The sequence below is a fragment of the Pagrus major genome, chromosome 18 (genome assembly GCF_040436345.1).
Source record: "Pagrus major chromosome 18, Pma_NU_1.0".
Classification (NCBI taxonomy): domain Eukaryota; kingdom Metazoa; phylum Chordata; class Actinopteri; order Spariformes; family Sparidae; genus Pagrus; species Pagrus major.
This window is the reverse complement of record NC_133232.1, coordinates 21,596,123-21,610,981: the sequence shown is the minus strand read 5'-3', so window position 1 is coordinate 21,610,981 and position 14,859 is coordinate 21,596,123. Positions and strand designations below refer to the sequence as shown.

Genomic DNA, 14,859 nt, shown 5'->3' with positions numbered 1-14,859 from the left:
GCTTTAACAGCACATCAGAGGCATTAGTAAAACCTGCTACATACTTTTCCACTTTGACAGGGAAAACAGGAACAGCTCCAATAGAAACAGCTGCTCTGTAGCTTTGAAATGTGGACAAAGACTTCAGATGTTTTTTGGTTCTTGAAACTTTGTTCCTTCACTTGTTGAAAAACAGCTCATCTGCTTGCAGTAGTGACCAGAATAAGAACTAAGGTTTCTCTGTTATCTCTGAAATGTGTGAAATGAGATTTAAATTATTTCAAAGTCAGCATTATGCTCGTCTCCACTGATAACAAGATGTCTCCAAACTGTGTTAATTATGCTGACTGCAGACATTCAGTCTGTCATCGTGAGTATTAAGTGTCCTAAATGATGTGTCACTTCTCTAACAGCACTTTGAAAAGGTACAAACACTGGGAGTATTCCACTCTGCTAAAATGAATTAGACTGTCACCACAGATGTGGCAGTGGCGTCTCACCTTATGATTTTGTTGCAGGCGCCACATACAGGGGTCCTCCCACTGTCCTCAGGTGCCTGCTGCGCTGCCTGTAGAATGGAGCTGCGGTTCTCCATAGGCGTCGGCTGGGCCGGCTGCTGATGCTGGGTCACGACGGTGCTGGTTTTGTCTGGACGAAAGCGGTCAGCGAAATTAGGGTCGGTGACCCACGGCGGACGCTTGGGACCACCTGAACTGCCTGCTGCCGCAGCTGCGGTCTTGGATTCTGGGCCAAAATAAAAAAAACAGGGTGATTTGTTTTTGGAATTACATCATTAGAAAAACTTGGCTGTGACTTTGAATAATTTCACAACAGGAGGGGGACACTTTTATGTAATATACACGCTCCCACCAGATGTAAATTGTGACAGGTTTGCGTGTCACGTTGTTGCGGCTGTTGCTCATGTATTGACACTTAATAAGAATCTATTAGCACAACCTCGACTGGATGCTTCTGGGCTTCTTTTTACGCATCAGCAGGAGCAGAAACTCACCATCTGGTTTATCTGCTGCCTGGGCCTTGGCAGGTGAGGGAGTTGGCTCAAGGCTGTGGGGAGAAAATGACTAATTAGAAAAGGTACACACACACACACACACACCTCTGTAACCATGGATACTGCTTAGTGAACGTCATGTGTGGATATCAGCAGCCATGGTTGTGTCCATGACGTTATGCCACAGATTACCCTCTGTGTGAATGATCACAAGCATCATTAATATTAATCAGCATCAACAGGCAGCATGAGTTTCTCACCTGTTGTGGAACAGAAGCTGCTTTAGTGTCAGAGATTCAGGTGAATGTTCAAGAAAATACACTCCGATAGAATTTGAAATGAACTGAGGGACATGTTTCAACATAACAAGCGTTTATGAGACGAAGTCAATCATGTAATTCAAATGATCAATGCTGAACAATTGATACCAAGGTGTTTATTTATAAAGACTTTTTAGCTCTGAAACAGAAAAACATCTCAGACAAAATTGAGCCAAAAGAGATGATGGCTCTAGTTTTCACATGGTTTTTGTCATACACGTTTCTTTTATATGAAACCTTGAAATGTGTCGGAACTAAAGAGGTAACTGGGTCTTTTAACTTCTATTATTGTTAGTCATGTTATGCTACCGATTGGTGAATGATTGGTTAAGTATTTGGTAAAGATATGGGCTGCAACCAACAGTAACTGTCATTATTGATTAATCTGCCATTTCTTTTCACAATAAACCGTCATCTTGAAAAATGTTCATCTACTGTCATAAATGACAAAGAAAAAAAGGTTGTAACTAATTTTCTTTCAATTTATTGATTGACTAATCACTGCAGCTCTACATCAGAATGGGAGCAATAAGAGACCCGAACATCTCAGATTGATAGACATCACTCACAGGAAAAGTTAGAGAATGAGAAACTCGTTACGCTGTCAGATTTGGATGCAGAGGAGTTTAGCTTCCAGCCTGCATGTGCAGAAATGTTGAAATAAAGAGTTGTTTCTACATTTCAAAGTTCTGTTACCCGCAGCAAGCGTCACTATATTCAGAAAATCTTCAAACCATGACTGAAACGGAAAAACAACTTCTGAGCCAAGGAGACGAGCTCTGGAGACGTCTTATCTTGGGAAAAAAAATATATACCACCGCCTGAGGCATCTATCGTGTTTACATCATCAACTGTGGCATCTACAATACACTAATGAAAGATGATGAAATCATTTCTCATTTGCAAAGAAAAAGAGGAAAATGTGAAATAAATTACCCTGCAACAACCTTGTTCTGCAGCATCGCCTGCATCAGGTGAAGTCTGCCTATCAATTAAAGTCCTTATGTAGCCAAACAACTAAAACACAAGAAGTTAGAGAGGCAGCAGTAACTGACTTACGCTGGGAGCTATCGAGCAAGAAGAAGAATAAAAACAGTCTATTTTTCAGCATACTCTGAATAATAAAGGACATTAAATCCCCTTGCAATAGCAAGAAGATGGCTTGCAGGGGTGGTAACAGAGAGGAAGTTAAATCTTTCTAAATTAAAGGAAGGTAAGATACCCCCCCGCCCTCTGTACCAGGAGATTTTTTGGAAAGAAATTATGTCAAAACAGAGTGAAAGGAGGAGAGGCTGGCGGCCGGGTCAAACAAAGGACAGAACAAACCCGTTTCACCCTGTCTGACATACAGACCCTGGGTCAGCTGCCATCGACCCCACACTGGTTAGGCTGCCGTCTGAGATCCCACCTAACAACTCCCAAAAAAAGCATCCTGCTGCCCTACACGACGCCGGGGCAGTGGCACCGGCTTCTCACACAACTTTGAGGTGTTTGTTTGGCTGCAGCTCACTCTGGTGAAGGTTGCGGGTGCAAATTGGAGTACATCCTCTCAGCGGCTTATTCCCAGCTGGAGCAGCCTGGATCATGTTTTTGACATTTTCACTGCTTTCAACATCCTCCTCCCCCATCTGCTCAGTGAGCGGCTCAGTGTGATGCAGGTGCACAATTCCTGCATCACAGACAGACTGTGCAGACAGGAGGGCTTTTTCTGCCTTCAGTGTAGAGTTTTGGACATGCTGCAGAGCAGCACCCCATGGAACATTTCCTTGACATTTCCTGTTCACTCTATACACCTTGTTTTGTTATTTTTTAGGCTTCCTCTCCTCTGGGAAGCATCGACCTAAGCAAAGGGGAAATGGATGAGTTTGATGGCAGCTCAACATCCGGCTGGAAAAAAAAGCAGGTTTTGATTTTACAAGGAGCAAGAAGCCAGTGACATATGTCACCCTCCACAGTGAGGAGGTGAAAGTGTTGCAGCTCTGCAAGAAACTGAATGCAACAACTGACAAAATGTCAAACAATGGTAGCACACCTCAGAGAGGGCAGAGAGAAGCACTGCTGTTTTTTTTTGTTTTTTTAGTGTATGCACCAAGCTCTTTCTGTCATCCCTAAACCTTACTAATTACAAAGGCAACTAATGTCAAGAAAACTACAGTTTTGCAATTAATGTATAGCTGCTGCAGTTGTTTATTTCTGTCTTTGTTACATGTTAAAGTAACATTTCATGCCTTTCACATAAACTATAACACATTCTTTGATTACCACCATATTGTTGTTGTTATCTGCTTACATGTCCCCACATGAGCTGGATGGTTGACATCAAGTGTGTGAAGAGGCTGTTTGGATACGCTTGTTGGAACAGACCAGACTTCCCCTAGTTTGGCCTAGTTTAGTTTCAGTCACTTTATACAGTTACTTTTTCAACAATTGTGGATTTAGTAGCCTAATTAAATGGCGACTGTGAATATTGCCAGTGATGAAAGTATAGCCTAGTTATTTCTTTTAATTGCAACAATTAGTTTGTTTCCTGCTGCATTTGAATGCAGTATTTCTTCAAACAATGTACAGCAGACATTGACCCCTTCTCATTTACATTTTTCTATCACAAACTTTCAGGTAATATCACTTTGTAACCAACAATTATCCAACATTTCTCTCCTGGGCCCCTTAAAAAGGAACAGTTCACCATCTATGCTCCTGATACTGATGGAGAGCTGGGTGAAGTTTAATAGTTGACTAAAATGGCTGCATACAGCTCATCCAGTGTAATGCAAGTCTCCAGAAGCCCTGAGATCCGAGCTCATACACTTTAGACAGGAAGCACACTAACACTTTAGCTTAGCAGCTACAGTGAAGATTTGGGAATCAATTTGAGATCTGGGGACTTCCAGCGACTTGGATTATGGTTTGTCTGTTTAATTGATCTATCTTATCTTATCTTATCTATCTTATCTCTCTATCTTCATCAGTTGTGTAGGAGAATGCTGCAACGCTGTTTTGCTCCTGAAATATTTTGTGGACTACGAAACTTCACCCGACATCTCATCATGGGGCATGGGGGTGAGAAGATAATGAGTACACTTTCATTTTTGGGTGAACTTATCCTTTAAAAAGGCAAAAGCACATTTTGTGCCTTGTCCATGCACAATGTTTTTTTAATCCTTTCTGGTTGTATTTTTCCCAGAACACATTATTTCCTTTTATGCTAATTCTAGATAATACTCTGTGCATAATCATTAGATCACTTTCATTTTTTTAAGTCGTGTGTACAACTTGCTTTTAGATCTTGTCTCTGTAGAGGCCACTGAACTGCAGCAATTACTCAGCTGAACTCTAAATATGAAAATGTTGGTCTTTTTTATTAGGTTTTAAATACTCTTGGATATTTTTATTTCAGGCAAGTGCGACAAACTACAGGCTGCATTTCTTCACTGTGCACTTCTGCACTTTATGACTGTGTGTATTACTTCATGTGTGTATTCCCATTTGTTGTTATCACGACTGACTGCACAACAATTTTCTCTCCGAGGCAATAAAAGTAAACTTGAACCCTGATGTTTCAGAAGAGCCTCCATTAATTCAGAACTGCATAAATGCAGAGGGAACCCCTGCTTCTACATAACTGTTCTTGCTCAGTGCACCAAGTGACTAAAGACATTGTTTCAACTCAGCTAAAGAATGAGAAGTAGGAGAAATAAGAGGTGGACATCAGGAGATGTATCCCTTTAAGCTTAAATGACAAGTAAACAAGAAGAAGAGAAACACAGGAGAAAAGGACAGAGAAGCGGAAGTTGCTTTTTTTCAGACGTTTTATATTTTTGATGACAGCAGAAAAAAACAAAAGTACAGATTTATCTTCCTTTTCTTTCTTAATGGTTGGAGAAGCCTACGAGATGAGGGGATCAGAAATGAGAACTCTAAAAAGGATGAAGAACTCAGTAAATGGAAACAGGCAGAGAGAGACAGACAGACAGAGATCAAAGGAGAGTCTGAACTTCACAATCAAAGAAGAAGAAGGAACAGAAAGGCGCTTCCCACTGCGGAGGACCCCCTTCCCACCTTCCCACCAGTTTACTCTTAGTAACGCAGTGTGAAATGGAAAACAGGGCTACACACACAGTGGTCCACATTGTTGTCAACAATCATCAAGTCAGAGATTCAGAGGGAGATCTTACACTTAGGCTCAGTATGCAAGGTTCCACTTTGTGCTTTGTCATCTAGGCTATGTTTCTTCTATTTTTGGTTTGCTTTTCTTTTTTTTTCCCCAAACTTCTTTTTCACCCCATCTTGCAATCCGTAAAGGTGAATTTGTTAACTGCCATTGGACGGTCAGCTATCTTCGTCGTCTTTGTCACGTAGTCGTTGCGGTGTGGCTTTCGCTAGCAGGCTCTGGCTGGGCTCTGCGTCCCGTGGCGTCTAGGATGTCGCTCAGGATTTGATATTGAGGGCGCGAGCAGACCTGTCGTGGTGCCAATCCCTCAGACGGGCATAGCGGGGACTCTGAATCTCAGTGAGGAACTTTTCCCTGACGGCAAGCAACAGAGATATGAAAGAGAGATAGAGAGGAAGGAAATAGATTGTGGAGCAGAGAGTAAATAAAAAAAAGAGAGCAAGAGAGAATAAAGTGGGGTGAAGAGCAAAGAAAGGTGAAAAAGTAGCAGAGAAAAAAAGCAGTGAAGCAGTAAAGACAGAAAAGGATATGATAAGGTATGACGGTAAATATTAAACTTAACTTGAAGGAAAAGTTTGGGAGAATATAAACTTTCTTCCCAAGAGTTAGATGAGAAGATTGACTTGCAGATCAGTCTGGTTAAATATGAAGTTACGGCCAGCACCTAATTAGCTTAGCTTAGCACAAAGACTGGAAACAGAGGGAAACAGCTAGCCTCGCTCTGTCCAAAAGGTAACAATCCACCTATCAGCACATCTAAAGCTTACTATTTAACAAGGTATATCTTGATTACTTTACCATACAAAATCCAGAGAGTAAAATTAACACTTTTTGGTTTCGAGGGGGGTAATGTCTTTGCTGGTTGCCTGGCAACCTCACAGGAATGACAAGAAACGAAAAGGTAATGCACACGGCTGAGAAATAGTCAGCTTTCGACAGTCGAAATTTGTTCCTTTTGGACAGAGCGAGGTGAACTGTATCCATTTTTAATGCTAAGCTAAGCTAACCAGCTGCTAGTTTATAAGCAGAGACATGAGAAGGCTTTGGATCTTCCCAACTACCTCAGTGCAAAAAAGAAAAAAAAGTGTATTTCCCTGACATTAAACTGCTCCTCAAATAGAAAATCACACCATGAAGCAGGTTCTTGGTCTAATAGTACAAAAGGATGTTTAGATCACATCACGCATGTTAGTGTTAAAAGCAGCAAAAAATGTACTTTATTTTTATATATACATATATATATATAAAATCGCCAAACTGCAGCTTCCACACACGTGCCCAAACACAGTCACTTGTGACTTGTAAGGTTCACATGATCAAATCAATGACACTCAGGTTTTTACCTGGACCTCTTCATGGTTTCATCGTCTGGGTCCTGCACTGAGAGATCCAGGAGAGACACACATCAGCATGCCTTTCTCATACACATCTACTGTTCTTACAAATAGTCAGCTGATCAAATACCAACCCAAACACGAAAAGAAACAGTATAGATTATAATAAATGGTGCTCTGTTGTAATAAATAACATATAGATGTTCAGTCAGACTGGTTACAGTGCAGACAAAATAGGTGTCAATGAAGACAGCAGCCACCTGACAGTTGAAGCTGTCCACAGCTGAAAAATGGACACCTCTATTATCCAGCTTTCCTTTGTCACTCACTCTGCTATGATCAGATCACATCAGATCATCCGTTCACTGGCAGGCCTTCACCTACACTTGTCTAACCCCAAACCCATCACTCTCTGCTGTCTGACTCCACCGAGTCTGCCAAGCCTGGTCCCCGACTTACTGAAGTCGGTGCCTGTGAGCTGGGCCAGGATGCGGAAGGAGCGGGACTGGGTGGTGCCGGTGCGGGGCTGCCAGTCCTCAGTGTCCTGGATCAGCCTCTTCTTGCTGCGGTCGTTGGGGATAAAGCAGGGCAGGTTCTCCACCCTGAGGCCGTGCCTGCACACACACCCAGCAGCAGCACACGGCAGGCGCAGGTTAACAAAACCCCACCTAGGGACTACCCACTCACACCAACCCAGCTAATCAGGTGACCTTGAAAATAGAGGACATCCTGAACAGATCATGCAACGCTTAATGCTCTGCAGCATGGTCATGCAGTAAGCCGGCTAATGGATACCCATTACTAAGATTTCTCATGGGTACACTGAAGACTCTCGTAAATGGACACCACCACATTAGAGATTGTATTTATAACTGTCATTAGAGTCAATGGGAGAAAAGCTGTCAGGCTATAGTACCTGGAAACATTTTACTGCATATTAAAGCTTCTAATTTGATCAACAACGTAAGCAGCACAAAGAATGTTTTTCACTTTAGGCATATTGTTGTTATTGAGGCATGCATTTATTAAAAATCAAGTAGAGAATGAAAGATGAATGGTAACAATAAACTGGCATCTTTGTTTTGTAAACGCAATCTCTGAATCTACCCGTGAGCATCAGCTCCTCTCAGCTGTCGTGTTAATCTAAGACGACAAACCAGACTGCATGCAGCTGCCCCTTACTTGGCGTGTTGGTATATATCATCATAGTAAGTTGCTTCACCCCTGTAGAATACACCAAAGAACAAATGAAGACAGTTTGTATGAAATTTACAGACAAAGGATAGAGGAGAAATCAATAAATACTGAGAGATTTTGATGAGTGAAAAGCTTTTAGACATTATGATGTCCTGACTATAACTGAAAATTGCCCAGTATAAAGAATGAGATGATAAATGGTTCTGTTTGACTCAGGAATTACAAGGACATAGTTGAATGGATTGTAATAGAGCAGTGGATGCAAGATAAACCTGAGGGTCACGAGATGGTCAACAGGATAGAAAGCAGAAAATTGATTTATTAATTTAATTCTTTTATAAATTATTGGATAATAAAAAGTTATTCACAGACAAAAATAAAGAAAGGTGAACGGTCACAACCTGTAAAACCAGTTAAAATGGTTGGAAACCACTTTAATAAAGGACGGAAATTATTGAGTGTGAATGACAAAAGCAAATATTATTTTGTTCTGGACTGTGAATGAAAAAAAGAGAAATATACTAACTTGTCAAGAGTTTCCATCTGCAGCGTTAAAGGAAAAGAGGGAAAAACAGAAAATGAGAGAAAGAGGTCAGAGTTTAACTCTGATTTAAACAAAGAAAAACCATAACATGTCAATATATGACAGGTTGTGAACAACAGTGCAGGATGCAGAAAACATGCAAGAAGTGACACGAGACATGCTGTCATCGTCACCAGGCTCTGTGAGAGAAAGACGGCACTGTTCGTCTGTCACATCATCTATTGTTACCCTGACCCATAATGACTCAGTCCACTTGGCACAAACCCTTTGCCCGACGCTCCTTTCATCCGTGAGCATAAATGCTTTCAGATTTATGTGAATGGCCGAAGCATTTGCCAAAAACACAAAACAAAATAACCATTGACTAATTTGCCTTCACAGTTAGTCTAATTTATTGTGTGCTCCGATACCTCGAAAACAACTATAAATGCCACAGCAGTGACACATCATGATGTCAGAGTAAGATCTGTGCAAACAACAACCACACAAAACCTGTTTCAACACGACAGGCATTAGACATATGCTGTTTTCTGTCTGTAGAAATCCAACAATGTGTTCATCAAAAGTGGGCTGACAGTTATTATTAGGCTCCAGTCTTCTCAAAGATGTCCTCAGAAATGTGTTTCGGCCATCTGCAGAGAAACTTCACAACCATGTGCACCCTCCCTAGAGTAAGGCTGCTTAAATAATCCAACGCCAGGCCAGTAAAAGCTGAGTGAGAACGCAGAACAATTTATGAGCGAGGCTAAATACAGCAACAGACCACAGCTCACCAATGGCTGCAATCGGGCCACTACCATGACCCAAATTACAGGAACCAGACTGGCCTCTGCTTGAAGGCCACTTCATGCCATACTGCCACTTCCAGGATCATTTAAAATGCAATTTTGATCCGTTCCTGGAATTCTTGTAAAATCTGAAAACTGAGCAGAGACTTATTTAATGTAATTATACCAGAGAGACTTTTGTCAGGGGGGCATTAACTTTGTTTTAATACACAGCCGAGATCATAGCAGCTTTGAAACCAAGTTTTGTTTTTTTGTTCAATAGTTTTCAACCAAAAGATCAGAAGCTAAACGGAGTTAAGTTCTCAAGGAGAAACTTAAGATTAACTTTTTCAATACAACAGATACAATTTTTTTTAGTCTCCATCATAAAACATCATTTTAACTTGTGGCCCATGAAATAAATACTTCATCCATAAAATGTGTTGGTTAAAAAAAAAAAAAAAAAGAGTAAAAAAAATGCACCATGATCAAGACTTTCCAGCATCTGATGTGACAGATAGCTGGCTGTATGGCCCTATAATTTCTGCTGTGTGGTAAATGGGGAATCATGTTTAAAAATAAAATTCCAAATGTTTCTAGTGACATCACTCCAAAATTCAATTATACAGAGATGTAATTACTGGGTTGATGTTTGACCAATGTACTGATGTTTTATAGAGAGAAAGTGACAAGCAAAAAAGCTTCTAAAAGCTGGGATGTACAATTTAGTCCAAAGTTTGGTGAGTAAGAGAGAGAGAGAGTAAGTACCACAGTATTTTCATGGATGTTAAAATGCATTCTGCCATTTCTTTCCAGCATACAACTGACTGGAGATGGAACATACAAGTAATAATTAGTTGTCAATAACCATCTGTGGAAATGGCATCTCAGCCTTAAAAGGTTTTGACACAAATATGTCGAAATAATTGTGTGCATGACTACATTTAAAAATCTTCCTTTTTAGTATTTGTCTATCTCTATCTCAGACACACACATCCACACACATAGTGAGGATGAGGGGAACACGTTTTAGAAGGCCATAAAACTGTGACTGATTATTTACAGATCCTTCACTAATCTCTCTAAAGCCTTTTTTATCATCTGATAAATTCCACTGTAGAGGTCTTTCAGCTGGAGAAGGCCAGCTTCAATTGTCAGCTAGATGTACCCTGCAATGTTAACAAAGAGTAGATCATTTGGGTCTGTTTGGACAAAAGGCTGACAACCTCCTTTCATGAGAAAATTACTCAGTGGTCAGAGTCAGGACACAATATAATCGCAGCTTACTACTGCTGGTGTGTTTAGCAATAGAACAGGTTTATACAAAACTCACCATGTTTGTCATCATTTCTGTTGAATTATTAACAGGCCATGGAGTATTTAGACGATCTCAGCAGTGAGTCACAGTACTGATGATGAACATTTGTTCATAGTTTCTGGGATGTTTTACCTAAAATCTGTGACGTTATTTTGGCACAATACTGAAGTAAATTCTTACCACAATGCAGTTTGAAAACCCCAAATGAGAATAATGAGACATTAAAATCACCACTAAAACCACATTAGTCACATTGTGCTTCCAAAGGCAATGGTGTTTATTTATCCACCTACCCATTCTGTGGCTGCTGCATGCTGGCACGGCCCTGTGAGCGTGGAGTGTTAAGCTTAGGTGAATAGGCCACAGGTTTGATAACAGGTCCTGAGTTGGCACTACCACCAGCTGCTGTAAATGGCCTCGCCATCTTGTTAATTGTCGTGCTGGGGGCAAAGGAGTACTTTGGCGGAACAGAAGCCAGAGCGAGTGAGTCCTACGAGGGCGTGGGAGAGGGAGACAATGCAGCACAGTGCACAACATGCAGTTAGACATTTCTGACACACGGTAAAAGTTCCATCTGCTGTTGCACAATCCCGAGTTGTATGTTAAGAACGCCTCCAGTAAAGCTCAATATTTTCTCACAGAAAATGATAACTCCAGGCTGCAGGAGCAGCTCTGTCAAAGCCTGTCAGCTTTTCTCTGCACAAGGAAGAAGTGCTTAAGAAGTGTGAACACAGCCATTTTATTTGTGTTGGCAGTCTGCCACAGACTGGCCAAAGTAATCTGCTACTGCTGGTAAAATGAAAATGCTCCAAGTGAGAAATTGTCATATTTGACAGACATGTCTCACTAATGAGATTTCTCACTGAGCATAATGCAGGGACTACAAAAGAACACCTACTACAATGAAACACTAACTTTGTGAAAGTAGTATGTTCCTCGTTTGATTTAAAACAGCCGGCAGCACAAAGCAGTTCACGACACCATTGTACTATTTAAGCTGTAATCAGTTGAGCAAGTAGCTCTCAAGGGGTTCGAGAGTGAAACTAAATGCATCAGTGTTACTGTGGTATCAGGGATTGTGCAAGGCATCACAAAATGAACCGCGGGAAAAATTCCAAAAGCAATATTCACAGCACTCCATCCAGCAAACAACTCATTTAGCGACTCACTGATGCTTTGCTAATGCACAGTGCATGGACTCTGTGAGAGCTTGACGGGTGACTCAGGTGAATCAGATGAATTTAAACACAAAGTGACATAACACACCGTTGAGGCCAATTGTGGGCAACGATTAAAAGGAAGTTTCAAATTCAATCAGTGTCACTGTGGACCAGTAGAAGACCATGCCAAAGCATACAAGTGTTCACGCAGGGTGAGCTCAACGTTTCAGGAAAATGTACTCTTACCTTCTGGTCTCCAACTGCTTTGAAAGCTCTGTGAAAAGAAAAGATGGGCACAGTTATTAGTACATCTTATACTCTTACAAATTTAAGTTACAATACTGAGCAATGACATTTTTAAACGACAGTCGAAGGAAATGTTGTGTTTGAATATTTATTCAAACTGAAGAAAAAGTTTTTTACAAATTATTATGCTGAATATTGTAATATTATTCTGAAACAAAACTACACAATGATGTTTGCTTGTAATTTGAACTGGCAATAGAGAATTTTTTTGCTTCTACTTATCATTCTAAAGTAAATACTGATCGCACACTGCAATGGCCGTGGAAAATGACTTAATTGGCATATATAGATGGTTCTCTATAAACCTTGCTTTCACTGCCTGCCCACAAGGCTTGATGTTTCCAACAAAAATGCAGGCAGCATTTTGGCCAAAGGAAGCAAGTCTGCTACCAAAACAGGAAGAGGCATTGTTTTCCCAGGTTACTATCCCCAGGTAACGGTAAAACAACTGGAATAACTGTGGAAACTCTACAGCGTAAAAAAAACAAAAAAAAACAGCCAGCAGCTGATGGAGGAGGCAAAGAGGAAGAGTGGTAGAAAGCTAGGTAAAACTTATAGGTAAAGCTTTAAATTACAATGACAAAATCTATAATAAATAAGTCCGATTACACCGATACCCATTTTTCTCGAGGTGAAATATCAACCTCATATTGTACAAAAGAGGACTAATGGCTGAAATCACACATAACATTGTAAGAGATGTCTTACTGTTGTAGTTTTGGCCATTTCCCCCATTGGTTAAGACAACATCTACTTAGAGGCTTAAATAGACAGTTGAAGAAATAAAAGAACAGAAAAGAGTGCACTCAAAATATCTACTAAAATGCATCATTAAACATAAGAACACATGTACAACTGAACCAAGAAGCAGCCCTGCCAATTCTACTGTTGGATTCAGGTTGTTTACAACTGACAGTTTAGTGATAACCTTTGTTTTCATATCTAAACATGTGGTTTGGATAATTGGGTTGAACTGAACTTGTTTGCTCACATTGCTTGTGTTTGCAATGCCCCAAGGACTTCACTGTAATTCCGTCTCAAGCACCCTTATAACCATATCTCAACAATTAAGCTCATCAGTGAAGATGCTCCAGGCGAAAGAGACAATAGGAGAAAAGAAGCAGGTCGTATAAACGCTGAAGTTTTCTCTGTGGGGCCATTGTAAACACCAAAACCTCACGGCTTCTCACAAAATCTTTAACTGTTTCTAGCAGATTCACCCACCCAGCTAAGAATACTACGAGTGCCACAGTGCTGTACACTTCTTAACTCTAATCCGGGATTCACATTACGCATTTGCTGGCTGGAGTGATGCAGCAGACGGTTCATTAAAATTTCTTTTCACATTAAACATGGAGGAACCCAGCTTTACATTGCTGCCAGCTACTGAAAAAAAAGCAAAACATAAACCATGCGCTGACCAATGTTTGCATGATACACAAAGCTACGAACAACAGTGAGCCAGCTCTGCAGTCGCCCTCATTGTTTCAGTCTCACACACACGAAAACAATGGCCAGCACTTCCTGTGACATTGAGGAATGAATAACTCTCATGTTACTGTCTGCTCAACCACTGATAGAGCGATGTTAAAGACAGGATGACGACAGGGCTGTATAGATACAGAAGGAGGAGTGAGAGGAAGGCATACTGACTTGTCTGTGCTTGTCACACTTCTGGGAAGACAAATCAATGTGACGTTCATAGCGCTTCAGCTCGTCTTAACCCACAATTTGATGAGTCACACTTAAAAAGAGGGATATATAAGGAATGTGTATGACAGCTGCTGTGTACTGTATTTATTTTGGCAGGCCCAAACGAACCAATGTGGGGATGATTAAGTCACAGTTCCATGGAATCAGTTTGCTTGTTTGACCCGTGCTGAAACCGAATATGTACGCTCTGAGATCATTTCCTGCCTCATCTCATGGGTCACTTCATTTAGCTGATGCATGCTTGGCTCTCAGGCTGATGTTAGATAAAGTGAGAAATTTCACCACACACACAAAAAAAAAAAAAAATCCCTTGATACTGCAATCAGCTTTGAACACACCACCGACGTACTCCAACAACAGCCCTCTGACAGTAAGCCTTGAAATGTGTAGTGTGTCCCCATAAATGCAACACAATCCCCTCGCTTTGAAGCCCAAAATCTATTGCCCATATATTTTTGATTCCACTCCCTATAAAAATGCTCTGGATAAAGCCTAACCCTTACCATAAAAAAAGACAGGAGATGATCATTGGTGTTGAACAAAATGAGACACTAAACCAAACAATGGACCATATCTCATCACCGTGCGGCTGTCCTCCTCTCTTGACATAAAAGAAACCGTGGATGGCAGCCAAGATGCGAATGAATCAAACTGACAATAGTTCCTCTCCGAGAAGTGTTTCAGGGAAAACAAACATTTGCTTGTCTTACAATATAATAACAATAGGAGAGATGAAGAAAGGAGACTGGGGATTCATGGGTGAAAGAAAAGAGTGGAAGAATGTAAAATATTTACAATAGCAGGACTCCACAAGGAGATGATAAACACAGGAGGCAAACTACAGATAGGAGGAAAAGTACTGTTGATGTTAAATAAACATGCTGGCTTATTACAGGTCTATCAAAACATCACACCACTCCCTCGGAGATAAATGTAGAGGAAGAAAACCATTCTTCTTCCATTAGAACGACTAATGACCTTTGTTTTAAAATGGACAGTTATAACATTTCTGTTTTAAACAAAATTTCAAACACAATG

The 14,859-nt window shown here is 40.7% G+C and overlaps 1 protein-coding gene across 1 annotated transcript in view; it reads right to left on the bottom strand.

Annotated features, from left to right (window-relative positions):
• Positions 1–14,859, bottom strand: part of pdlim7 (PDZ and LIM domain 7) — a 35,562-nt gene that overhangs the window by 4,648 nt on the left and 16,055 nt on the right. The window contains exons 4-7 of the mRNA XM_073486852.1: positions 12,049–12,076; positions 10,936–11,132; positions 992–1,044; positions 480–723 (exon numbers count right to left, since the gene is read on the bottom strand). Coding sequence (XP_073342953.1) covers positions 480–723; positions 992–1,044; positions 10,936–11,132; positions 12,049–12,076 — 522 coding nt within the window. The remainder of the gene's footprint in view (positions 1–479; positions 724–991; positions 1,045–10,935; positions 11,133–12,048; positions 12,077–14,859) is intronic.